The sequence below is a fragment of the Aulonocara sp. 'chitande type north' Nkhata Bay genome, linkage group LG3 (assembly GCF_057382095.1).
Source record: "Aulonocara sp. 'chitande type north' Nkhata Bay isolate Kocher_YH1m ecotype deep benthic linkage group LG3, A_spYH_male_GT1.1, whole genome shotgun sequence".
In the NCBI taxonomy this organism is placed as follows: Eukaryota; Metazoa; Chordata; class Actinopteri; order Cichliformes; family Cichlidae; genus Aulonocara; species Aulonocara sp. 'chitande type north' Nkhata Bay.
The window spans coordinates 69486452-69513782 of NC_141346.1; the positions used below are offsets into that span (position 1 = coordinate 69486452).

General features: G+C 42.7%; 1 protein-coding gene across 2 annotated transcripts in view; it reads right to left on the reverse strand.

Annotated features, from left to right (window-relative positions):
* LOC147336853 (uncharacterized) overlaps window positions 1–21051 on the reverse strand; it is a 29359-nt gene extending 8308 nt beyond the window's left edge. The window contains exons 1-3 of one of the 2 annotated variants that reach the window (XM_086285651.1): window positions 20119–21051; window positions 13381–13486; window positions 846–1104 (exon numbers count right to left, since the gene is read on the reverse strand). In XM_086285651.1, the coding sequence (XP_086141777.1) occupies window positions 846–989 (144 nt within the window). In that variant the 5' untranslated portion in view covers window positions 990–1104; window positions 13381–13486; window positions 20119–21051. Of the gene's footprint in view, window positions 1–845; window positions 13487–15770; window positions 17250–20118 lie in introns of those variants that run through there. The other variant, XM_086285650.1, reaches the window with a different exon arrangement.
* Window positions 21052–27331: the final 6280 nt, after the last annotated feature.

Consider the following 27331-nt stretch of genomic DNA (forward strand, 5'->3'; position numbering starts at 1 on the left):
AATCCCCCAAATTATTATCTAAAATATACAGAACACTTTCTAAATTAGATGAATCAATATCACTTCCTATTGCAAAGTGGGAAGCAGATTTATCAGTCAGTATAGACCAAAACTTCTGGTCTCAGGTATGCTTAAAAACCTTTAAATTGATTAAAAATCCCAGTCTGCAATTAATACAATACAAAATACTACATAGAGTGCACTATACAGGTCATCGGATGTTCAAGATGGGCTTTACATCTTCAAACAACTGCTCATACTGTCAAAGCAATACACCAGACAATTACATTCACGCTCTTTGGTTCTGTCCACCAGTGCAGAAGTTTTGGCGCGAGATATGTGAAGACTTATCAAAGTGTCTGAAATGTAACATTCCAACTTCCCCCTTAGTGTGTTTGTTGGGCAGCTTAGATAATGTCACTTCAGAAAAGAATATAGCCCATATGGTTTTCCCTGCCCTATGCATAGCCAAGAAAACTGTCCTCATGAACTGGAAAAATAAAAACAATCTTAATTCTAACCAATATAGAAATTATCTATTAGATTACATTAGTTTTGATACAGCCTCTGCCACCACATCAGATCAATTGCTCTGGGCTCCTTTGATCAGCTCCATCACCTAGTGGGGGTGGGGGGTCATAGTTTGGTCCAGCCTTCAATGTTGTGATTGGTGTGGGGGTAGGGACAGGCTTAGGGCGTCGGGGGTTTCCCCGGAGGCATCTTCGTTGGGGGGCTCAACCCGGGGTAGCGGTCATGTCCGGTTGGGGGCTTTTCTGACTATTTCCTCGTGGCTGCGTGCAGCGGGGCTAGGGGAGGGTCTGTGCTGATGGACGTGGGTTACTGACCTGGTAGCCTGTCTGCCCCTGGGTGGGTCCGGGATGGGCGTGAGGGTCTGGGGGCGCGCCGTCTCTGGGCCGGGGCCCTGGCCGGGCCTCGGGGCCTTGGGTCCTGGTTTGTGTGTTGCCGGGGTTGTGGGCGGGTGGGTGCATGGGGGCCCATCCCTGGCGCAGGGTGCTGCCGGTGTGTCGAGCCACCTGTGGGGCTCTTCAACCGGTGGGGAAGATTGTCACACCTTGCAGGAGCTTTCCTCTCCTCAGGAACTCTCTGCAGGAGGGGGAGATACAGGAGAAGTGAAGGAAGATCTCAGCCTGGGTGTCTATTGTCTCATGTAGTCTGGAAGATGAGTGGATGGTGGGGTGGGTGCAGTTTTCTCTATGGTGGGTTTAGGTGGACTGTCCCGGGCTCTGTGGGGCCGGGGGGGCGCTGCTGCGCTGGGCCCCGGTCTGGATGGGCCTGAGCCCCCTTTCCCTGGTGGGTCGCGGAGTATGGGAGTGCCTACTGGGGTCAGTGGGGGAGCTGGCCCCAGGGAGGGGTCACCTGCCCCTCCCTTCCTTCCCTCCCCATCTCCAGCTGCCTCCCTCTTCCCGCTCCACCACAACCACCCACACATGCAGGGCCTTGGAGTAGGGGTATGTCACCAGGGTGCAGAGGAGGCTACCCCCCTCTGTCCCCTTCTGGCTGCCTCTGCCTCAATTTTATCCCACAACTTAGACATTCACATTACTCACACCCTCATTACACATACATATAGGATCTTGGGGGTGGGCACGATACACGGAGTCCAAGTTACCATCAGGGTGTACACCTCACACCTGGCATCGTTGCCCACCTCTCAATATTAAATACACGTAGACATTGAGGGCTAGCAGGAGGGACTATGCGCTTACCTGCTGCTCTCTGGCAGGTAGCTCCATGCCCTCCTGGGTTTTAATTGCACCTTAGAACACACATGCATCAACACTACTATAAGCGGGTGGAGGGAGGTTTGGAGTCTTCTCTCACCCCCATTCTCTGCGGCCTGCTGGAGCGGGGGGGCTAGGAGGAGTTGGCCGTCCGACTGCGGTCTGGGGTGTGGGGCCTCCCTGCTGCTGCGGAGTCGGGGCGGTCTGCCTCTCCCCACCGCAGGGAAAAGGGTAACACCACCTGGGTCTGGGTGCTGCAGTTCCCCCCTCCAGGGGCAAGGGTACCTCGACCCGGTTTGTAGAGTACGCTTGGGGAGTGTGATCGTGTGTACAGCGTCTCTTTATGTCTGTCTCCACGTCGGTTGAGTGTGAAGTGCATATGAGAGCATGAGGGTGGGAATAGATGTTTGTGTCTGTGTGTGCCTGTATGTGGGCAGGGATAGCTCAGTAGGTAAAGTGGTCGCCCCATGATCGGAAGGTCGGCGGTTCGAATCCACTTAACGGCTACCCTGAGGTACCCCTGAGCAAGGTACCGTCCCTACACACTGCTCCCCGGGCGCCTGCTTAGTGGGCTGCCCACTGCTTCACTGAGTGAATGGGTCAAATGCAGAGAAAAACAAGTAATTTCCCCATGGGGATCAATAAAGTATCCATTATTATTATTATTATTATTATTGTCTATGTCTATATGTCAGGTTGGGTATCAGACGCCACCTCTCTGGGGACATCTCGGGCCCTCCAAGGTTTGGAGGCCTATCTCCACCCACCACCACTTCCTCTGCCGGTGGCGGACTCCCTCAGGTGTCGGTGCGTTGGTGGTTCTTTGTATCTGGGGGTGGGCATCCGGGAACACACCGGCTCACTCCTTAGCGGCCGCTTATTGGGGCTCGCTCGGGCCACTTCGGAGGTGGGGTGCCCCCAGCCTCTCGGCCTGGGGCTCGGTCACTCAGGCACAGCTGGCTGCCGGCGGACCTCACAGACGCGTCGCTGCAACTCCCCCTGGCTTCTGCTCCGCGGCTGCTGAGTGAGCCCTCATCTGGGACTCTCCTTAGCTCTTACTGGGACAGTGGTGCGGCTGCCCCTCTGTGGGTCTTCCTTGGTCTCTTGTGTTCTGGGGGCCTCTGCATGTCTGGAGTTTTGATCTCCTCCATACCTGCTTGATACCATAGAGCACAGGGCTGTGGCTCCCCACACTCCCTAGCAGATCATTACATGGAGATTTATTGCAAGCTAGTTTATTGTGATGGTGCTTTTTTTTTCTTATTATGTTGCTCTTTGTTGTTTGCTTTCTCCTCTGTTTTTTTTTCTCCATACAGGTGACTCAGGAGTTTTGTTTTTTTATTTGTTTGTTTTTTTTCTCTCTTCCCCCCCTTCTCACAGTCTCTTCTCCCCTTTGGTTTTCTTTCTTTCTCTCCCTCTCTTTCTTTCATTCTTTCCCCCTGTCCTATCGCACAGTCATGTCTGTCCCGTTTGTAGCAACTGAAAATAAAATAAATTCATAATTATAATAAAGGTCAATCAAATGGACCAATATGGCAAGGTCATGATGATCCACTTGGTAAAATAAATCCGCTTGGCATCTTTCTTGGCCTTAAGACAACAATTCTGATGGCTATAGATCCAAACGGGACAAAAAAAAAAAATATGATGATGTATTTTATCTGGATACTGCAGCTGAGCAGAATAAATGTGGTGTGTTTAATAGAATTGCTTTTTTTAGAACTACAAGTAAGCCATAGAATATTTTAGCCTGTACAGGAAGCCAAGAAAGGTTATTATGCATTTTATCAATATTAGTATAGTATGAACATCTTCACACTAATCTGGACGCCTTATTCTGGACTAACTGAAGTCTGTTAAGATCTGTCTTATTAGCTGCTGACCAAATGATTGAACAATACTCCAGATGAGACATTACTAGTGCATTAATGACATCTTTCATAATGAAGAAGTGATACACAAAGAGCATTTCATAGCCATAGCTATGCCTTGTCGGCAGAGTTATGTGACATTAGTGATGTTTGTACTTTCAGCGTTAACTTGGTTTTAAAGCCTTTAAAATATACGCCGTTCAATAGTCGACCTTAATCTGACAGAGAATGTGATGATTTTGTGGATAATTAAAGTCAGTCATATATCCACAAACACAACAAGCAGAAAGTCAGTGATGCTGCTCGGTTTGCAGTCCTGAACATCACGGCACAAGCAGGATCCACTGCACTGTTAATGTTAGCTGTGTTATATTGCTGCCTCTGTTCGCTGGTGTCGAGCCAAACGCACTTTAACGTGTGTTTGAACGAGCTGACGGTTCACTCGTTAAGCTGAAAGAAAGATGCTTTAATCACAGCAGTCACACATGTGTCCACTGCACCATCTGGAACTCTTCTTGTTTACACTCGTAATAACACAAACACTAAATCCTGCTTCTCTGGTGCTGTTGTGTAGCAGTGTGTACACCTGAGACTGTCACCTGTCTGTCTGTCCTGCACTCTCTCTCTGTTTCTTTTTCTCTGATTGTGGAATAAAAGTATGAACATGTGTTTATAAGTTACACTTGTGTTTGAATCCTGCAGCTCATCACACATTTGATTTCCATGTGTGACGACTGCAAGTGTCCAGAGTGAGGACAGACTGAGGGAGCCACTGCTGCACATCATCTGTGAGGCTTTGCAGCCCTGATGATCCACCAGGACAAACTCAGCAGTGTCTGAGGAAGAGGAGGAGGAAGAGCCAGCAGCAGCTGACAGATGGAGAGAATAGACAGACTGTTCCCTGTTTGTGAAGGACTGCTAGGAAAGTTTAACATAACTGTCTGTCCTGAGTCTTATTAGGTAATGTTCAAATAATGTGATCATCCCAGTGTTTCCAGTGTGGGAGAAAGTACTCAGGGCCTTCAAGTTACACACTATAAAAGGCAGCAACAAGTTTAATGTTCAGAAACCTAAAGTCTGTATCAGCAGCAGAATGGAGCTAAAAATAAATGTTGGTTTCAGTTCTATGAAGCTTTGAGTATTTTGGATCAGTAGCTGCTGTGTTTGTTGCATCAATTCAATTTAAATCAATTCAATTTTATTTATATAGCGCCAAATCACAACAAAAGTCGCCTCAAGGCGCTTCATAGATACAGAGAAAAAAACCCAACAATCATATGACCCCCTATGAGCAAGCACTTTGGCGACAGTGGGAAGGAAAAACTCCCTTTTAACAGGAAGAAACCTCCGGCAGAACCAGGCTCAGGGAGGGGCGGCCATCTGCTGCGACCGGTTGGGGTGAGAGAAGGAAGACAGGATAAAGACATGCTGTGGAAGAGAGACAGAGGTTAATAACAGATATGATTCAATGCAGAGAGGTCTATTAATACATAGTGAGTGAGAAAGGTGACTGGAAAGGAAAAACTCAATGCATCATGGGAATCGCCCGGCAGCCTACATCTATTGCAGCATAACTAAGGGAGGATTCAGGGTCACCTGGTCCAGCCCTAACTATATGCTTTAGCAAAAAGGAAAGTTTTAAGCCTAATCTTGAAAGTAGAGATAGTGTCTGTCTCCCGAATCCAAACTGGAAGCTGGTTCCACAGAAGAGGGGCCTGAAAACTGAAGGCTCTCCCTCCCATTCTACTCTTAAATACTCTAGGAACAACAAGTAGGCCTGCAGAGCGAGAGCGGAGCGCTCTAATAGGGTGATATGGTACTACAAGGTCATTAAGATAAGATGGGGCCTGATTATTTAAGACCTTGTATGTGAGGAGCAGGATTTTGAATTCAATTCTGGATTTAACAGGAAGCCAATGAAGGGAAGCCAAAACAGGAGAAATATGCTCTCTCTTTCTAGTCCCTGTCAGTACTCTTGCTGCAGCATTTTGGATTAGCTGAAGGCTTTTCAGTGAGTTTTTTGGACATCCTGATAATAATGAATTACAGTCGTCCAGCCTGGAAGTAATAAATGCATGAACTAGTTTTTCAGCATCGCTCTGAGATAGGATATTTCTAATTTTAGAGATGTTGCACAAATGGAAGAAAGCAGTCTTACATATTTGTTTAATATGTGCGTTGAAGGACATGTCCTGGTCAAAAATGACTCCAAGGTTCCTCACCGCGTTACTGGAGGCCAAGGTAATGCCATCCAGAGTAAGAATCTGGTTAGATACCATATTTCTAAGATTTTCAGGGCCGAGTACAATAACCTCAGTTTTATCTGAATTAAGAAGCAGAAGGTTAGCGGCCATCCAGGTCTTTATGTCTTTAAGACATTCCTGCAGTTTAACTAATTGTTGTGTGTTATCTGGCTTCATGGACAGATAGAGCTGGGTGTCATCTGCATAGCAGTGAAAATGTATGCTATGTCTTCTAATGATACTGCCTAAGGGAAGCATGTATAATGTAAACAGAATTGGTCCTAGCACTGAACCCTGTGGAACTCCATAATTAACCTCAGTGTGTGAAGAGGACTCTCCATTTACATGCACAAATTGGAGTCTATTAGATAGATATGATACAAACCACTGCAGCGCAGTACTTGTAATACCTACAGCATGTTCTAATCGCTTTAATAGGATATTATGGTCAACAGTATCGAACGCTGCACTGAGGTCTAGCAGGACAAGCACAGAGATGAGTCCACTGTCAGAGGCCATAAGAAGATCATTTGTAACCTTCACTAAAGCTGTTTCTGTGCTGTGCTGAGCTCTGAAACCTGACTGAAACTCTTCAAATAAACAATTCCTCTGCAGATGATCTGTTAGCTGTTTGACAACTACTCTTTCAAGGATTTTTGATATGAAAGGAAGGTTGGAGATTGGCCTATAATTAGCTAGACTGCTGGGTCTAGAGATGGCTTTTTGAGTAAAGGTTTAACTACAGCCAGCTTGAAGGCCTGTGGTACATAGCCGATTATTAGAGATAGGTTGATCATATTTAAGATCGAAGAATTAATTAATGGCAGGACTTCTTTGAGCAGTTTTGTAGGAATGGGGTCTAAAAGACACGTTGATGGTTTGGAGGAAGTAATTATTGAAGTTAACTCAGAAAGATCAATTGGAGAAAAAGAGTCTAACTTAACATCAATGGTACTAAGAGTAACTGTAGATAATATTACATCTGTGGGATGATTATTGGTAATTTTTTCTCTAATGATAAAAATTTTATTTGTGAAGAAGTTCATGAAGTCATTACTAGTTAACGTTAAAGGGATGGTTGGCTCAAAAGAGCTCTGACTTTTTGTCAGCCTGGCTACAGTGCTGAAGAGAAACCTGGGGTTGTTCTTATTTTCTTCAATCAGTGATGAATAGTAAGATGTTCTGGCTTTGCGGAGGGCTTTCTTATAAAGCAGCAAACTATTTCTCCAGGCTAAATGATGATCCTCTAGATTTGTGACACGCCATTTCCTCTCCAGATTACGAGTCATCTGCTTTAGGGTACGTGTTTGAGAATTATACCACGGAGTCAGGTACTTCTGATTTGAGGCCTTAGTTTTCACAGGAGCTACAGTATCCAGAGTCGTACGTAGTGAGGAGGTGAAATTATTAACAAGATAATCGACCTCTGTTGGGGTAGCGTTCAGATAGCTGCTCTGCTCTGTGTTGGTACAGGGCATTGGAGATGATAACAGTGGGTGGATTATATTCTTAAACTTAGTTACAGTGCTTTCAGAAAGACATCTACTTTGATAAAGTCTACTCTCCACCTCTGTGTAATCAATTATTGTAAAAGTAAATGTTATCAGGAAATGATCAGACAGGAGAGGGTTTTCAGGAAACACTGTTAAATGTTCAGGTTCGATGCAATATGTTAAAACAAGATCTAGAGTGTGATTAAAGTGGTGGGTGGGTTCTTTTACATTTTGAGAGAAACCAATTGAGTCTAATAACAGATTAAATGCCATGTTGAGGCTGTCATTCTTCGCATCTACATGGATGTTAAAATCACCCACAATAATTATTTTATCTGAGCTCAGAACTAAATTAGATATACAGTCTGAGAAATCAGACAGAAACTCTGTGTAAGGCCCAGGTGGACGATAGATGATAACAAGTAAGACTGATTTCTGAGTTTCACAGCTGGGGTGGACAATGTTAAGCATCAGGCTTTCAAATGAATTAAAAGTCTGTCTTGGTTAGGGATGGGTATCGAAACCCGGTTCTTGTTGAGAACCGGTTCCCACTGTTTCAATTCCTTGGAATCGTTTGCCATTTTTGCAAACGATTCCCTTATCGATTCCAGTCGCCCCGAATGACGTCACCACGTTGCGGAGCGTCATTTACCTGGCAGGAAACACGGCGCCAGCGGCTCAAATGCTCAAAAGCTTGGTTATACTTTACGAGAACGGATGACAACAGGGCAACTTGCAATACTTGCAAAGTAGATATTTCATTTAAGGGAGGAAACACTACGAATATGCAAAAGCATTTGCTCACAAAACACGTGATAACCTTAAATGAATGTCGTGTTTTTAATTCCGCTCCGGACTCGTGAATCTCAACCCAGCAGCAGCAGTAACGTTTGCACGTCCTCTCCCGTTAATGCGGCAGGTAAATAATCAACTAACAGTGCATATTATGTTAGCGCGATCTGCCTTATTACAAACCTGCCATTACTGTGCATTTAGGGGACCGTGATGAGACAGACAGAGTCTGGCTGGCTCAGATGCTGGCAGTTCTCACTGCAGTCTACCGGTAGCGTCTCCTTTCAGGCCAGGATAGACGAATGTCACCGAGCAGTGACTGAGTTTGTGGTCAAAGGCTTGCACCCGTTTGCCACAGCAGATGCCCCCGATTTCACTTTGGTAAGTGAATGTGTTTAATTGTAGGCAGGGACATTACTGGATATTCTTGTGTAATTGCTACAGAATAATTTATGTTACACTTTGTTATTGCTACAGGAGAATATTTATTTTATTATTTTACATTTACATTTTTTTCCTGGGGACCCTGTGACACCCCATTGAAGAGCCGCAGGCTGGATCTCTTAAGATCTCACTGTTGGGTTTGTAAGGCCATGTTACTCCTAAATTTCTATCTTGTTCAAAGAGAAGATAAAAAATAAAGTTCTAAGCTAATCGACCTCAGTGTTCTCCTTTTTTAAAAATAAGAATCGATAAGAGAATCGATAAAGAATCGAATCGTTAAACAGAATCGAAAATGGAATCGGAATTAGGGCTGGGCCATATTATACCGTTCACGGTAATACCGGTATAAAGTTAGGCAACGATAGGAAAATGAAATATCGCGATAGAATATGAGTAAAACGCGCATGCGCAGTGCCTTTGTTTTCATACGCACATGGCCGATTGTTGAGTGAAACAAATGAACCAGAATTGGTTTGTAAAAATGGTGCAACTTCAGTGATGTGGAACTGGTTTGGTGTTTGTCCGTCAGATACACAAAGCACATTTTTTGCAGAACATGCAAGCGGCCGTCGTTATTGTCGTATTTGTCGGACTAAGATGCTCTTAAATCTGGGAGTAATCTGGGTCCTAAACTCCGTATGCTATAGGTCAAACGAACACTGCAGCATCACCTAGACTTAAAAACTGTCTAAATTCTTTCATCTTTAATAAAACGATCAGCATTGCTGCTTTACCAGGTGTAACTATGAAGTTTAGCTTCCAGGCATCCATGAAAACAAAAGTTATTACATTTAACGGAGTTAGAAGTTAGCAGGAAGCTAGCGGAAGTTAGCTCACTAGTTTTGCTAGTTACCCAAGCATGATATAGCATGTTCTGACAGAGATTTTTGGAAAAATTCAAACGTACAGCTCTGCTATCACTTCCAACATAAATGAAGACAGGAAACTAAACAGCAGTGACGTTTGTAGGGTTACTGAAGGTGGGCTAACTGGTATATAACGATATGCTACGTGATCGCTAGCAACACAGCTATGTTAGCATAACATAAACAGTGAAGCTGGAGGACGAACACCAACACTTTTCCACTTAGAAAAGTTAACGTGCCTGATAGTTAGAGACAAATGCAATCGCATGGCAGGTTGCTGTAAACGGACCAAACTTCAGTCAGGAGAACAACTGAGATAATCCATCCACAATACAAGGTTAGTCATTAATATACTGCAACAACATGGGAATAGAACAGCTGCCAGAGAATTCAACATTAATGAATCAATGGTACAGAAGTGGAGGAAGCAAGAAGAATGAGTTTAATAAAGTTTGATTTATCTGACTGCTTTGTTTCGCTTAATGTGCCTTATAATCACGTGCACCTTATGGTCCGAAAAATACGTACTGCACACTGCAGTTTAATGTTGCAAAGCACCTCTTTTTAACTTCAGTCGATATTATACATGGTTATGCTCAGGATATGTCAGCCCATTTCTACTGGAAATGCCTTTTGGTTAAACTTTCAGCAAGGAATTTGCATTTGCACTGTTACATTTTTATAAAGCTTAATGTACATAAAAACCAGCTTCTTGTTTAAGTGAAAATAAATGGAAGGTTGTCTTTTTGCGCTAGTAATGTTGTGGAGTTGTATTTTGTCTCGCATCAATTATATCGTCAGTTATATCGTTATCGCAAATTTTCAAATATATATCGTGATAAATATTTTTGGCCATATCGCCCTGCTCTAATCGGAATCGTTAAAATCTTATCAATACCCATCCCTAGTTTTGGTCTTTCATTAATTAATAGGCTGGTGTGAAAAATTGCTGCCACACCGCCCCCTCGGCCTGTGCTTCGAGATTTCTGGTAGTTAGAATGACTCGGGGGTGTTGATTCATTTAAACTAACATAATCATCCTGCTGCAACCAGGTTTCTGTAAGGCAGAGTAAATCAATTTGTTGATCAATTATTAAGTCATGTACTAACAGAGACTTGGAGGAGAGAGACCTAATATTTAATAATCCACATTTCACTGTTTTACTCTTTGGTTCAGATGTGGATACTGTATTGTTCTTTCTTTGTAATTGTTTATGTTTAAGTTGTTTGTTGCTGGTTTTTAGTTTGTTTTTTGTCTTTTTGGAAGCTGACACAGTCTCTATGGAGATGGGGGTTTTTTTTGGGGGGGGGGGGGGGGGGGGGTAGCAGGAGGAGAGAAGCTGCAGAGAGGCGTGTAAGACTGCAACTCTGCTTCCTGGTCCCAACTCTGGATAGTCATATTTTGGGGGGGTTTAATAAATTTGTCCATATTTCTAGAAATGAGAGCTGCTCCATCCAAAGTGGGATGGATGCCGTCTCTCGTAACAAGACCAGGTTTCCTCCAGAAGGTTTGCCAATTATCTATGAAGCCCACATCGTTTCTGGGACACCACTCAGACAGCCAGCAATTTAAGGAGAACATGCGGCTAAACATGTCACTCCTGGTCTGATTGGGGAGGGGACCAGAGAAAACTACAGAGTCCGACATTGTTTTGGCAAAGTTGCACACCGATTCAATATTGATTTTAGTGACCTCCGATTGGCGTAACCGGGTGTCATTACTGCCGACGTGAATTATGATTTTACTGAATTTACGTTTACCCTTAGCCAGCAGTTTTAAATTTCCATCAATGTCGCCTGCTCTGGCCCCTGGAAGACAATTGACTATGGTTGCCGGTGTCTCTAGCTTCACATGTCTGAGAACAGAATCGCCAACGTATTGCTGTAACTGTTTATATGCTTTATATATTCTGAGCTAAGTTGATCTATAGTGTTACATCATATTCTATAAGGATGTTATGTGTTTGTAGACTTTCTGCCCAGTTTGACCCATTTAGCAGAAGTCAGCCTGTTTAAGGCTCTGATATCTATTCTGTGTGACTTAAAGCAGTTATGACATGGTCTGATTTTCTCACCCAATAAAGGAATATTTCATATATCAGTCTACTCTTCATTCTATCAGACACAGTTATCACAGCTCCTACATTTGCTTTTTTACACATATATGTAAGCACTGAGCCAAATTTAGTACCAACATATTAAATGAACAATATTTGTCTCTTATATATGATACATCTATATACACGCTGTCACAGATACTTGTCTGTGAGTGAAGTGATTAATATAATAACTATAATATTGGTCATATTATATTTACATTACCACAGTGAGATGACTTTAGTCTCATGAACAACATCAGCTAATTGTTATTTACAGCTAATCTTAAACGACTGTTCAGCACAGAAATGAAGCCCAACAATCATGTTTCACAGTCCTGTGGTCTCAGCCTCAGATACTCATCAAATCACACAGAGCTCATGTAGAAACAAATGAACTAAATATGTTCTCCTTCATTTCTGTCAAACACAGCTGTATGAAACGTTTCCAGCTGTTAGTATCATGGTTGCTAGGCAACCTGGGCAGCGCGACGGAGGCTAGACGTCCCATTTCACGAGCCTACGAGCCTCGCACTTCGGCCTTAGCGGTCTTTGAGTACGCGGCCCTTGAGGACTTTAAAGCTGCAGAACCTGAATCGGGATACAGCCATGATGATCTCCAGCCTCGTGCTCGCCAACATTCTCACCTGAGTTAAGAAGACTGTTAGAGTATTGTTGATTGTCATTTATGCTTAGAAACATTTACTCACATATGCTTAGAAGTATATAATCATTTGTAGATTTAAAGAATGTCTCATCCTAAGAGGTCTGTAATAACTCTGTGTAGCATGAAGAGAGGAGAGATCGTATCTTCCCTTGCTGATTTATGGTAGGATTAACGTAGCTATGTCTGTTCTAGTCTGAGTGCTTTTCTGTTCAGATGACCTGCTGGACTTCCTTACCGGGGGGGGGGGTCTAGTCTACCCTCTTCCTGACCAAGGATGTTTGCTTGTGTGCTTTTATGACCCTTTGATCAGCAGTACCTCACACACACACACACACACACACACACACACACACATACACACACCCAGGCAAGGTACTCTTTGTGTGTATGTGGACGTCATATGTTAATGAACCTATGCATATTCATGTAACCTCAATAAAAGGACAGTGGTATGGGAGGACGGACGAGACCAACTGGAGTCAAGCGGTTGTCCAGTTCTCTCCCGTGCACGAGTAACATGAAGAAGCTTGCCTACAAGTGTCTTGCTTTTGCAGTGTAATTATATTGTCTTCAACGTTCCAGCGAATAGGTTTATACTCTAAAACCTATCAAAGACGATCACTGAAATGGTCTCAGCAGGTCCTTTGATGACAGCAATGAAATGCAGTGGTAAGGCTTTTTGGGGATTAAGTTCGTTTTCATGGCAAAGAAGGACGATGCAGTTCATCTGATCACTCCTCATAACATTCTGGAGTGCAGGCAAAATGCTATTATAAAAACTTAAGCAGCAACTTCTCCAGGTTCCAATATTTATGCAATTCTCAAACCTTTTGGCCACGACTGTATAACCTCTTCTGAAGTTTAGTGGATATTATACATGGTTATGCTCAGGATGTGTCGGCCAGTTTCCACTGGAAACGCCTTTTGGTTAAACTGTCAGCGAGGAATTTGCATTTGCACTGTTACATTTTTATATAACTTTAATGCACATAAACAACAGCTGCTTGTTTCAGTGAAAATACATTGATGGGTTTTTAATAAAGTTGTGGAGCTGTAAAGTATTTTGTCTGGTGTCAATTCTATCGTCAGCTACATCGTTATGGCAAATGTTCAAATGTATATGGTGATAAATATCTTTGGTCATATGGTCCTGCTCTGTCTGTCACCTTCTGTGTTGAGCTCATTGTTTCCTCTGTAGTGGCTGAGCTGAGTCCAAGTAGCTGAAAATGTTCCTCTGCTGCTCCGTCAGACTCTCCTCCTCCTGCTGATCAGCTGGGACACAAAACAGATCTTTGTTAGGCTCCACACTGCACTGAAGAGTCAAAGTGTCTCATATGTTCATCTGACAAGTAAAAGAACACATTTTTGTTTCCCGAGGTGGGCAACTTGTTGGAAACAAACACAAAAGCTTTGAGCACTGATACCTGCCATTGCTGCCATTGAAAGATGCAACGCCAGCAATGTGGATTGTCAAGACTCAAACCAATCATCAAGCAAAGACAACAGGGATCATTTGTTTCTGTTTATTTAGCATTCACAGCATTTGTAGTTGCCTTCTGTGCAGGGGAAGTCCACGCACACTGTGTGGTACCGCCATCCGCAGAAGGTGCATTCAACCTCTGTAAGAGAAACGAGATTGTCTGAGACTGAAATGATATTCACTAAAGAAGTGGTGATTTGTAAAACTTCACATTTTGATCCGGGACGTACTCTGCATGAAAACAAGCGCTCACTCTTCCTGCTCAACAAATGACAAGGGCGGAGCCTTATACCACGTGATACAGAAGCTGTGCCGTGTGATGCTAAAATTAGCAGGGAAACAACAACGGAGAGCACGTCAGGGATGACGAGAAAGTGACAGGAGAAAATCCGTCCCGGTCAACCACCCAAACATTAATAACGGGAACCTTATACAGCGCTTCCCTATACACGTCGAACTCCCGCAGGCACAAAGACATCACGGAGGCTATCACTTATCACCTGACCAAAGATATGGCTCCATCAACACTGTGCAAAACGAGGGATTTAGGAAAACGATCAACACCCTAGACAAACGCTACACAGTGCCGTCCCGCAACTATTTTTCTATTGTTGCACTACCTGCTCTGTACACGCAGCGTCGAGCAACGGTGGAGACGGAATTTCAAGCAGGACAACATTTTGCTGCAACAACAAAACGTGAGACATTTGTTGTTTTATGTTTATTTATTGTTATGAGAGAATCATGATCTCAATTCTAAGCCAAAAAATCGTGATTCTCATTTTATGCAAAATCGTGCAGCCCTAACATTAACACAAAACTATTGTTTCACCAGAGAAACACACATGAAGAGAGAGAGAGAGACAATAACAGCTACCAAACAGTCGTCATAATTCGTCACACAATGAGAAAAGGACAAATCAACAAGTAACAATGACTAATTAATATTAAAATCTGTAACATAATGTATTGTTTGGAGTTTAGTCTGATTGGTTCAGGATGACCTGCCATTATCCAATCACACGTCTGCTTACCTGCATCTTTTCTCTTTTTTCTAACCTGAGCACCTGATGGCTTTGAACTTTTGTTGTCCATCTTCCATTGGTTTGAATTTTGCGCTCCAGTACAAACACAAATCCCCCAACCCGAGGATCAGCACAATTAACCTAACAGACCTACACCTTAGTTCACAGATTCACTTTGTCTAAGGTTGATTTCTGGGATTTCACACAACCCAGGATTCAGATCGTGAATCCATGATGGGCTTGGATTTACATCATTATAAATGAAATGTGCTCTACTTGGAAGCAGCCGGCCCCGTCCCTTTTGACGGCTTGTGTGAGACTTTAAATCATCAAACTGTAAATTATAAATTTAAATTGTTATTGATCCTTTACCCCGAGTCCTAAAGTGTAGATTTATTTTCTTACTCTTCTTATATTTATTGTTTGTTTACTTGCACCGCTGTAACTGCAGCCTCGTCGTCTCGTCTCTCTATATGCTGGACTGTCTGTAGCGGAGATGACAATAAAGTTTACTTTGACTTCAGCAGCGCGCAGGCGCACCGAGGGCTCTCGCGCTCACTTTATAGAATTTAGAAAAAACATCAGTGCAGATTATAAGTCTGTATCATAATATCTGTTTGTTGTGTTGTTTTTATTTTGTTTTGCGAGTTGGTTATTAGATGCCGCTCCAGCCAGCCAGAGACTCCCCGCCGCCCCGCCCTCTCCTCCCTGTGCCCCCAGCAGCAGGCGCACCTCGCAAACGGAGGGCGCCCTTACTCCCAGCAAATGGCTGATAGAAAACCGATCGGTGCCTACGAATTTCCCAATATGCGTTGGCATGACGTCGGGGAAGCATGGGTACGACCGATTATTTTCTTTTTTTCTTGCCAATGCCCGTGATGCCCCCCCCCCACCACGATGCATTCTATTGGTTTGCACACTTACACACACCCAGCTGTGGTTTCCTGTTTTGCTGGACTCTGGAGAGCCCCGCCTTTAACGCTCTTCTCTCACAGAGAGCAACAGAAAACTTGGAAAAACTCCAGATTGACTGAACTCAGTTCAAAGTTACCTTGACACCTTTAGATGTGAGACGTAGTGATGGCCAGCTTGAAGCTGACGCTCCGGTGCGTGTGTCAGAAAGATCAACGCGCTGCTTCAGAAGCACCGTGTCGAGGCTTGATTCGTTTGGCCAGAGTCACGTGATCAGTGACGTCTGAAGCTTCGTTTAGAACGTACCTTTTTTTAAATCGAACTTTATTGAAACACAATGAGTAGCCGTCAACATACAAACAGATGAAGTTTACAAAAGAACAGAACATGAACATACAGAACCAGGAGTAAAAAAATTATGATATGAGTAGGCGAAAAAAATCAACATATTGTAACGTGCAGTGGAGATGAAGCCAGCCGCGGAGGTGTGCAGGTGGATAGCGAATGAGCAACAGCTTCTGACTTTCCAAAAAGTACTCATTTATTTACAATATCAAAAATAAAAGTGCTACCTCTACCACACATTACTAAAGAGCACACTAGTCTGCGTACACATGGGAGCATCCATTACAGGAGGAGTGCGAAGAAGAACAAAAGGGGGTGACACCAGTCGTGAGACAGGAGGCGCCGCCATGTGGTGATACACTGCATTACAATAGCAACTGTTACAATATAAATATTGTTCTGAGAGGCTTTTTGTTGGTTGAGTCTGAAATTGATTGTATGTACAATTCATATCCTTATAAAAAGGCAGAAATATGGTGTTTTATTAATAAACTTACATTTATGGATATAAAATAGCTAAAAGTATTAACATGCCTCAGAGAAATCACTAATAACACTAAGGGCTGGACGGATTTGATTTGCATTCTTCAAGAAGAGTGTGGTGTCATCAGCTAGCTGGCTGATGATGAGCTCCTTATCAGCTGTGCTGATTCCTTGTATAACAGGTCAAATCTCGGGGTGGAGTCTTAATCATTTTAATTGAGCTATTGCCATTCGTGTACAAGGTTTTGATAGCTTTACAGAAAAATGCCAAATTTTTCCAAAGAGTGGAAAATAAATTGATGTTCAATTGTATCAAAAGCCTTTTAAAAATCCAGGAAGAGAATGAAGCTATAGTCAGATACCAAATCAGAGTAATCAAGTAGATCTAAAACCAGTCTCATGTTCTTAGAAAGGTGTCTGTTTCTCATAAAGCCTGATTGTGTCTCATCGATAATTGTGTCAAAGAACTCTTTCATTCTGTTAGCAAGTACTAAAGCCATAATCTCATAGTCATCATTGAGCAGACAGATGGGTCTCCAATTATCAATAAGAAGTAAGTCTTTGTTTGGCTTTGGAATAAGTGTTATGAGACCCTGAGTAAGAGTAGGAGGGAGGATGTTATTCTCTACACTTCCTATGAAAAGCTGCAGTAAGAACGGAGCCAGGAGATTAGAAAATGATTCATAAAACTCTGCAGTTAAACCATCTGTGCCGGGAGATTTGTTGGCCTTAAGTGCAGAAATAGGATTACAAACGTCCTCCACAGTCAGAGGGCTGTCACAGTGACTTCTATCTTGCACAACAATAGTTTTTAGGTTTTTAATATTATTGAGAAACAGCGTTGAGACATATATATATATATATATTCTACTTTTCTAAATGATTGACTATTTCAATGGAGAACCTAAATGACACGGACCCGTGTTTGTTATTACATATCTCTATTTTGAATGTGACAAGTCTATCATTGCCTGTTATTCATAGGTATTAACAGAGTTTTTGGCCTTTTTTTCCATCTATAAAAGCTAATTGACTCTTTACAGCCTGCTATGGTTAATAATAACATGTTCAGTCATGAGTGAAATCAAAGCTTTTCTTCACTTTAGCATTTAACATTCCCAACAATATAATGTGATACCTTAATTAAAACACAGCTAATAAAACACAATTTTCTTAATGCAAACATCAGTGACTCAACATTAGCAACCAAAGGGTTCAGTCTGCAGCTCACACTCATGTGAAGCTACAGCCTCCCCCTTTAGTCTCTGTCATCCTTCTGCTCCTGCACAAACAAAGCAAGACAAAACCTCCACCCTTCTTCTACAGGCTGGGTGAATTGTTGTGGACATTCACTAATCCTAAAGTCGGCACCGTTTTTGTCTCAGTATCAAGTCAGTTAAACTTTTAGTCGTCAGTCCGTCACAGTCCAGTCACATGCATACATCCACACACATTCATACCAGATATTGCTGATAATGGAGTCTCACGCGCAGCCTATTCGAGCCTCCATCACCAGCAAGATGACGTCATCATTTTAAAGGAAAACAGCTCCTTGTTTTTGGACTGGATTGACTCGCTGCAATCCTTTTAGGCTCAGGACTTCTCATGTGATCAATGTCACATATAAGTGAATTTCTCCCAAGCCCATTATAATCATGGAGAAAAACACTTTGCCACTGTTTCCAGTAAGAATATTTTATAGCGCTTTAAAGTTCAACCTCTCAGGTCTGGATTAAAGAGCTGATTTGTTAAATCGGGAACTCACAAAATACCAAAATATCACCAGCGGTGGATCACACCTCTCAGATGTTCTTATCTCAGTGCACTGTAACAAAAGCACAAACAAACGCAACCAATAAAATACTAATAAAGTAACAAATACTGGGGCCCATTGCAAACATGTCCAAGCATAAAACCATCTTTCTCTCTCTTAGAGAAAGAAAACAATCCAAACCTCACTGATAAAATCAACCTAGTGTCAAGCAAAACCCAAAAATCAACCAAAATTTCACCAGAAAGTTTTTCTCCCTCCCGGGACAATATTGTGCAGGAATACAGGCACCGTAACTCCTTTTGCACTGACAAAAACATGTTGGATTTACTTGATTCAATAGTGGACACTGGTTGCACACAAAGGTTTTGCTTTGGCAGAAACTTAAACAACTGAGTTAAATCAACACAACCTTTTCATATTCAGTAAACCTGCATGTTGTGTTCATAAAACACGATTGAAACATGTTCAGATGGAGTAAGTTGAGCTCCTGGAACATTTTAATCCTTCAATTGAAATTGAATGGGTCTACAACAACTACCATCCTCCTATCTCTATCCTGGTTGCAGCAGGGCTGGGAAATAACCCTGAAGTGATAGGTTACCAGGCAGGGTACACCCTGGACAGCTCACCAGTCTATCAGATAGAAACACACAGCCGTTTACATTCATGGATAATTTAGCCCAGGACCTTCTTACTGTGGAGCAACAGCACTAACCAGCATGCCAACAATGGAGGAAATACAGGAAAGCTATGATTTCCTGTATTTGAGGCAGAATTCTTTTGTTCTTGCCCTTGACAGGTTAATCCACAATAAATAGCAACAGCATGCATGTGGTGTGTGTGTCGTTGTCTGCCTCTTATAACTCCAGTGATTTTCCTGTAGTTTGAAATCTTATGCGGTGTTGACACAATAATTTGTTGTAAACCAGGAAATTCCCAACTGTGGTAGAAAGCACAGCTTAGCCTTAGCAAATGTTCAAAGTAAAGTCGTCACTTCCTGATTTCTGCTTCACTGATAAATATTGTCACACTGGGGTTTTTGCAAATGATATCAGTGAGCACTGTGTGGCAGCTGGAGTCAGACAACTGAAGCTCCCACAATCAAGACCACAAACAGCTTTCAAAGGAGATTTGAAGCTTTTCTGGCAGCAAGCTTCATGATTTATGGGACTGGAACTGGAACAGAAACTACCTGATCACCAATGGTGAGCTGGCATGGAATTATTTTTATGACATTTTATCAAAGTTATAAATAAGCATGCCCATTAACACATAGTGAGTGAGCATGTTGTCTTCCCACGCAGTGAACAGCGGATGCTAATGTTTCTGTCACTTTTTACAGAGTCAAACTCAAAGTAAGGTCAGTGCTTCCACGCTTTAAACGCTGCACGCTCACACTCTCTCCACACTCGATAGATTATCCATTGTTCATCTGCACACAGCTGCGGTTTTAGTAACGCAGTAACGCAGCGTGCTTACGGGAAAGTAACAGTAATCTAATTAGCTTTTTTGCAATAGTAATCCCTCACTTTACTCGTTTCTTGAAAAAAGTAATCGGATTACTGCCCATCTCTGGTTGGAGCTGTGCACTTGTGGGTTCAACCTTGTGTACACGTTTATCTTTGCTGTGTGTACTTGTACCTCTGAGTGGAAGCTGAACTCTTGAGTTCGAGTATCGAAGCATCAGCTGTGACGTTAAAGTCCAAACAGCTCGTTCATTTGACGTGCAAATGAACGAAGGTAACGCCGTTTTCATGTGGATGTGTCACTGAGACACTTTCCACATCCACAGCTCACAAAATGGGAAAACTATAGAAGTATAACAATGAAGAAGTTACTATGTTACGGGTCCCAAGGATGAAGACCTCGATGACAAATATGTTACCTGTAAAAGCAGGTGAAGAGCAGAGTAAGGAAGACACGATGCGTCTCTGCTTTCCTCCAGAACGTGTCTGAGTCTGATTTATTTCACACAAATAAATGCTATAAAACACTAAACATGAGCTTTCAATATACTGTTCAGCTGGTTCCTCATTCACATCAATTACATTTACTTATTTCACAACATCAGTGAAATATACTCTTTTTAACTGGTTCAGTTTCTCAAGTTCACACTTCTTTCCATAACAGCTACATCCTTTTATCATATCAATAAACACATCACATTGTCTTCTGCAGTGTCTTACTGGCTAAACAGTTCTATTCAATAACAGCATTGGTAAATACATTACATTTGTTCCCTCCAGTAATTTACTGGCAAAATCACTATTTAGTGCATCATGAAACACAGCTTGTTGAATCAACCCATGAATGCCTCTGTTAGCTACACAGAGTTGCTCAGAGTGCTTGTGTTACACTAGCTAATCTACTCAGTCACTTTAACAGAACTATTAACATTCACATCTCACAGAACTGATTTGATTGGAGCATTACAACACGTTTGCACAGAGCATAGGAGCGCACTGACTCTGCTTCACGAGCGCTCCACCTAACGAGCGGGCTCGCGGTGCGGTCGCGCGGGACACTCCTCTGGTTTTCTCCCGTGTTTACATATAAATAACTTTGGCGGACCGCCTTAACTCTCCCATTCACATTAACGTGGGTAACCATGGTGACAATAAACAACATTTTCGGTGCGAGCACCGTGTACCGACCTGTAAAAGCAGGTGAAGAGCAGAGTAAGGAAGACACGATGCGTCTCTGCTTTCCTCCAGAACGTGTCTGAGGAAGCAGCGGAAGGTGGGCTCCACTTACTGCTCCCCGAAACCCCGGAGCAAGCACCAAAGTTCCGCCCTCACTGCTTTCTAACATAAAATGAATCCCTGTTACATGGATTTTCTATCCTCTTAAAGAAACTGAAAATAAATACATATAGCAATGAAAAATGTCCCGTTACATGAGTGTTTTACACAAAATAATATTAATGTGGTCATTCCCTCACAGGGGTGCCACAACTACACTGCTGTTTTGACAGAGACACAGTGTGTTTATCTAACTTGGCTGAAGCCAAAGTTCTCCAGACAAATTCAGTCTGTTTCTGCCAAGTGTGAACTCACTGGATGAGCGCCAGATACACAGAATCAAAAAGGGATAAATTACTTTTCTTATGTCATGTTCCCGTCACAAACTGGCTCAAGGAGAGGGGAAGCAGGAGTCCACAGATGAAATGTTCCTATAAATAAAGTGGAATTTATTCAAACTTTACCAAAACTTCAACACATCAAATACAAGCAGTTCAGCAGGGAGTGGATGTGTGTTGCATGTGCCAGGTGGATGCAGAGAGAAGCCAGGGCCACGTTCAAACCTGAACACGCTGCACAGTGTTTTGTTCCATTTGTTAGGGATGAATGAAATGCTTCCTTGAAAGGATGTGTGCAGTCACCAGTGGGCGTGGAAGCATGTGCGCCCTCATTTGGTGGGTGTGCAAGAAAAGTCATCCTGTCACACAGCAATGCCTACATAAATCACACCACTCTGCTTAAAATAATAATGTTTAGTGAAGCAGGTGAAGCAAAGGGCTGCTTTTAATAGGCTGGGAGACCCAGGTGTGCTGCTTTAGCTGCTGAGCCTCTTATGACAGAACAGCGGAGAGTGGTAAGAAGGGAGGAGGGGGTCTGGCTGTGTTTGTGAACGATAGATGGTGTAACTCTGGGCATTTCTCTATCAAAGAGACGCTATGCTGTAAGGACATTGAGCTGCTAGCGGTTAGCATGAGACCGTACTATCTACCACGAGAGTTTACACACGTGATTATGATAGCTGTGTATGTCCCGCCCTCTGCTAACGCTGCAGCAGCCTGTGAGGTCCTGCACACTGTAACCAGCAGACTCCAAACACAGCACCCTCAGGCCCTTTTCCTGATCTCTGGGGACTTTAAAGATGATGTAACCATTTAATTATGGTTACATAATTAATTATGTAATTAATTATGCAAAATGCAAAACGCTCAGCTGTGTCTCCAATCAAAGCTCTGTAACTTCAGAGGTGATGTTCATATGTTGACTAATGGTTTTCTTTCATTTTTGATGTACTGCAGAATATTTGTATAAAATCCAGGCCAGGAAAATCTCCTTCATGTGTTTCTGTGTTTTGTCTTCAGCTACGTTGACACAAAGGCCTCTGCTGTGACGCTCACACCTTTGATAAAGTCTGGAGAGTGTCAGCTTCCTGTTTATAGATACAAAAATATGTAATGTTGTGAACTCTGGCCGCAGCGGCGCAAGAAAAAGGAGAATTACGGGAAGCACTCACAACAGGTAAAATCAAAATAACAAAGTAAAGTACGATAAAATAAAAACCAACAAAAGAACAACACAATATACTTCCCCGTACTGTTACTGCTAACCTCTGTTAACCTAGTAACTCTTACCTTCTAACTGACAGCTGGTCAATAAACGAGCTCCATAAACGCTCCATATTCACCTTTACATGGAATATAAAGGGAAAAGAAGAAACACAGTGCTGTGTCAGCGTTAGACATATAGATATATCCTTGCTTTTAATACATTTGAAGGTGGGTGGGAGAGGTGCTTCTCCGCGTAGTCTACGGTCTCTTTGGGATCGGTAAAGCTTTTCCTCACATCACCATGGGTCACTAACAGCTTTGCAGGGTATAGCAGTCTGTACCTGACGCCGGTCATCCCACGTAGTCTTCCTCTCATATTTGCAAATGCGGCTCTGCGTTTCCAACAGAGGGAGGGAAATCTGGGAGGATGTTTATTTTAAAAACCCTTATACATCAGGTTCTTGTTCTCTGCAGCTTTCAGCAGAATTTCCTCACCAATGTGGTAGTAGTGCAATCTCAAGATGATGGGCCGAGGAAGATGACTTTGTTTGGGACGCTGGCGATTCACTCTATGTGCTCGATCGATGAGTGGCTTCTCCTCGAGAGATAGCGCCTCCGCCAACAGGTGTGAACCAACTCAGTCATCTTGGGTCCCTCTGTGCCTTCTGGTATTCCTGCAGTTCTTAAATTATTCCTCCTGGAGTGCCTCAAGAGCTCCACATCTCTCATCTAACTTCTTTACCTCCGCAGACAAACGCTCCACAGTGGCCTGGAGAGTGGCGATGGTGTCAGAGTGGTTCGAGGCACAGTCCTGCAGTTCAGTCAAAGTGTTATCATGCCTGGCCACGTCGCTTTTTATGTCCGAAATTGAGGGCTGGATGCTCTGGTTCAAGGATGATATCTCGCCTCCTATGGTGGTAGAAATCTCTAATATGCAAGTGTCCAGTGCTAGTTAGTTAGTTCTAGTTCTAGTGGTTAGTGGGGCTTTATTTGATGATTCTAGTGTGTGTTACATTGTTGTCATATTGTTGAGTCGCAGAGCTGTACAGTGTTACAGTTTCTGTAGAGTCTGGTATAAGGAACTCAGATCCCTCTGTGAATAATGTTCACTGAAACTGATCTGTAGTTAATGAACTAGTCAGGATTTACACTAGAGAATGTTTCTGCCATTACATGGCCTGTATTTGTAGAGCGCTTTACTCGTCCCTAAGGACCCCAAAGTGCTTTTTTGCCCAAGGACACAACATGTCCAAGCCGGGGCTCGAACCGGCAACCTTCCGATTACAAGACGAGCTGCCAACTCTTGAGCCACGATCGGCCCACATATTGTTGTCTTTTGTTGCAGACACCAAGTGTTGAGATCCTGTCTCAACCTCCTACATTCTTCCAGCAGGTTACACATTATTTTTTGTATTTGGAATCAAATATATGTGTCAGTTGGGCCTAGTGCAGGGGTCAGCAACCTTTAACACCCAAAGAGCCTTTTGGACCCGGTTTCCACGCAAAGGGTCAGGGTTCGGGAAAACACTGGGAGCCGCAAATACTTTGTGACATCTAAAATGAAGATAACACTGTGTATATTGTTTTTACCTTTATGCTTTGTGTGAACAACTACAGTGTGTTGCTTATGAAATCCATGAAGTGCTACAGAGAAAATTACATTTGATTTATGTAATGAACACATTTTGAGCTCTTAAAGAAATATAACAAAGGAAAGCTGAACTACAATGATCCATGTAGCAAACACAAACTGTTATATCGCCTTTGGGCTTTTGGAGCCTTGACCTGACTTTTAAAAAATAATTGGAAAAAAGCTCTATGCTGCTACAAAATGAAAAATAGATATTTGCAATATTCTGCCTAAGTATGTATTTTACACACATACCTAGTAAATATATAAAACTCACTGTGACACATACTTTAATATTTCGAATCAAAAACAGTTCTTATTTAATTCAGTGACAGCAACGGGGACAAAGCTATTTTTATAACGCTTTGTCCTGCATCTCGGAAATAGAAACCTCCGTCCTGAGGGAAGAAGCTGAAATTCACCCCTTAGATGATGGGAACCATTTTTAAGGATTGATAAAGCCATCCTCTGTACCTGCTCAGAGTACAGGGAGGCTAAACAAGACTGTGGCTCACCTATCAGACGACTGGACCATCTCACTATCTGATTCAGAGAGTTTTTCTCTGTGACAGAGGTCTGACCGAACCATGCCACCAAACAAAAGGATAAAACAGACTCAATAAAAGAACGATAAACAAAGTTAAAATTTTTTGGTCAATGTGGAAATGAACAAGTTTCCTAAGGCAATAAAGGTGCTGGTGACCCTTTTTACAAACTGATTTGCAATTTTGATCAAAGTTCAGTTTTTCATTGATTATGGTCCCAAGATATTTATATGATTGTACTTGCTCTATTTTCTGACCTTTAATTAAAGTGACTCCGTGCCCATTTTGTTGTTTCCTAAAATCAACAACCATGTCTTTTGTTTTAGATATGTTCAGCTGGAGATAAGACTCCTCCCACCACTGAACAAAGTCATCAATGACTGGGCCGTGGTTAGTTTCACCCTCTTTCAGTAAGCTGACAATAACAGAGTCATCTGCATATTTAATAATGACCCTGTTTTCATGTCTGCCCTGACACATGTTTGTATAGAGAGTGAATAATAAGGGCGATAGGACGCAGCCTTGAGGAGAACCTGTGGAGGAGAACACTGGGTCAGACAGAACCCCATTTATTCTCACTCTTTGTGACCTGTCAGTTAGAAAATCTAAAATCCAGCCCAGCAGGTTTTTCCTGATTTCAAACTGTTCTAAAAGTCTTTTAATTAAAATATGGGGCTGTGTTGTATTAAAAGCCGAAGAAAAATCAATGAAAAGAAGTCTTGCAAAAGTCCCTTTACTCTCTACATGTTTAAGAATCAGATTTAGTAAAGTCAAAAGTGCGTCCTCCACTCCTCTGTTGGGCCTGTATGCAAACTGCATTGGATCCAGCTGACCTTCAGTCTCTTCATAATCACATTTCTGAGGATTTTTTCAAAGACTTTCATGACAACTGAAGTGAGGCAACAGGCCTGAAGTCGTTTAGATTTAGGGACAGGAACCACGACTGCTTCTTTGCAAAGAGAGGGCACATGTTGTGTTTGCAAGGATTTGTTAAAAATAACCTGAAATATAGGACTGAGTTCATCAGCACAAGATTTAATTAGGCGGCCACTAATATTATCAGGACCTGGCTCTTGTTCACATTGACTGTATGAAAGGCCTTTTTAACATCGCTGAGTTCAATGATAAAGTGCTGAGTATCTCTCAGTTTCTGTTTCAGTTCCCAAATATCCTCGCTGAAATCAGAAGAACTAAAACGAGCATAAAACATGTTTAAAGCATTTGAAAATCTCTGTCTGAATTAAAACATCTAAAATGACCTGACTGCTGCTCTGGGGATTTTGAAACCCTGCTATGGTTTTCATACAAGTCCAGGCAGACCCAAAAGTTTTTGCAGCAAATTTGCTTTCAAGAAGGTTTTTGTCTGTTTTGCTTTCAAGATCTCGATTTTCATTTCCTTGGTAGCTGTCTGAAAATCGGTAACAGCCCCTCTTTAAAGGCCTGTCTCTTTTTCCTTAAACAGGATTTGACACTTTTAGTGACCCATGGCTTATTGTTAGCGTAAATTTTAACGCGCTTACGGGGTATAATCATGTCTTTACAAAATACTGCACAGGAGCTAGTAACATCCACCAAAGCGTCGAGATCATCTCCACAAGACTGAAGACGGGGCTGTACGAAGTCACTTTATCTCTACAGACTGTAAGCTGTCGTCTGTGAGGCGTGAGCGTGTTTGTTTGAACACAGTTCACGGTGGAGAACAGCTGCTGACATAATGTGGATCCCAAGATCCATAACTGGCCTACCTGGGGCTGAAAGTCTCCATAAATGCAGGCGTTTCGGCGGCTACACCGGCTTCCACGAGTGTGACGCTTATTTTGAGGAAATAATAGAATATAAATGTATTTTTATATTCCAATATCACAATAATCTTCCAATGTAGAACTACAAGTTAAAAAAGAAGTAACATAAATCAAATCCACTTCAGCTAAATACTTCTCATTTATTTCCATCTTACATGCTGTGACTGCAGCCATTCCCACATCTCTGTGAATGGGACTCATGGACATGGATCAGTGGTTGTTGATCAATGGTCCTGAGAATCTGCATAATTAAGATGAAGGAACGGAGCTCCCAGCCCATCGTTCCTGCAGCTGCTTTCAGTCTTTATGCAAATGTCCTGTTTGTAAGACTGAAACCTGCAGCTGAGACTGAAGACGTCACCTGATGATGACGACACGTTTCTCCCACAAAACGCTGCGTCCAGATGAACAGAAGCAACAGACTCACTTTCCTGGATGATTGAGATGCATCAAGACTTCATTGTGTGTTACTTCTCATTCAGCACAGACACATTATTCCTGTTAGGTCATGTCAGCTGTCACTCAGTACAAGCACAACTGTGAACAACACAAACTTCTCTTCAATGTGTCACAGAAACACTAAGTGTGAGAGCCTGTATGACACACAGGACAGACTGTAAGCTCTGCTGGCTGCACAGCACTTTGTAGCAGTTTTCCAACATGTCCTCCACCCGTGATGTCAGTGGTGGGACCCCAGTCACAGCACTCAGCACCACCTCCTTTAAATGGATTTTATAGCAGTTCCTCCCGTTACTCGGTGCAACGCTTCTTAAATGTGTTTTTGCAGGATAAAACACAGCAGGTGGTGTAGAGAGGACGTCAGCTGACGGAGCAGA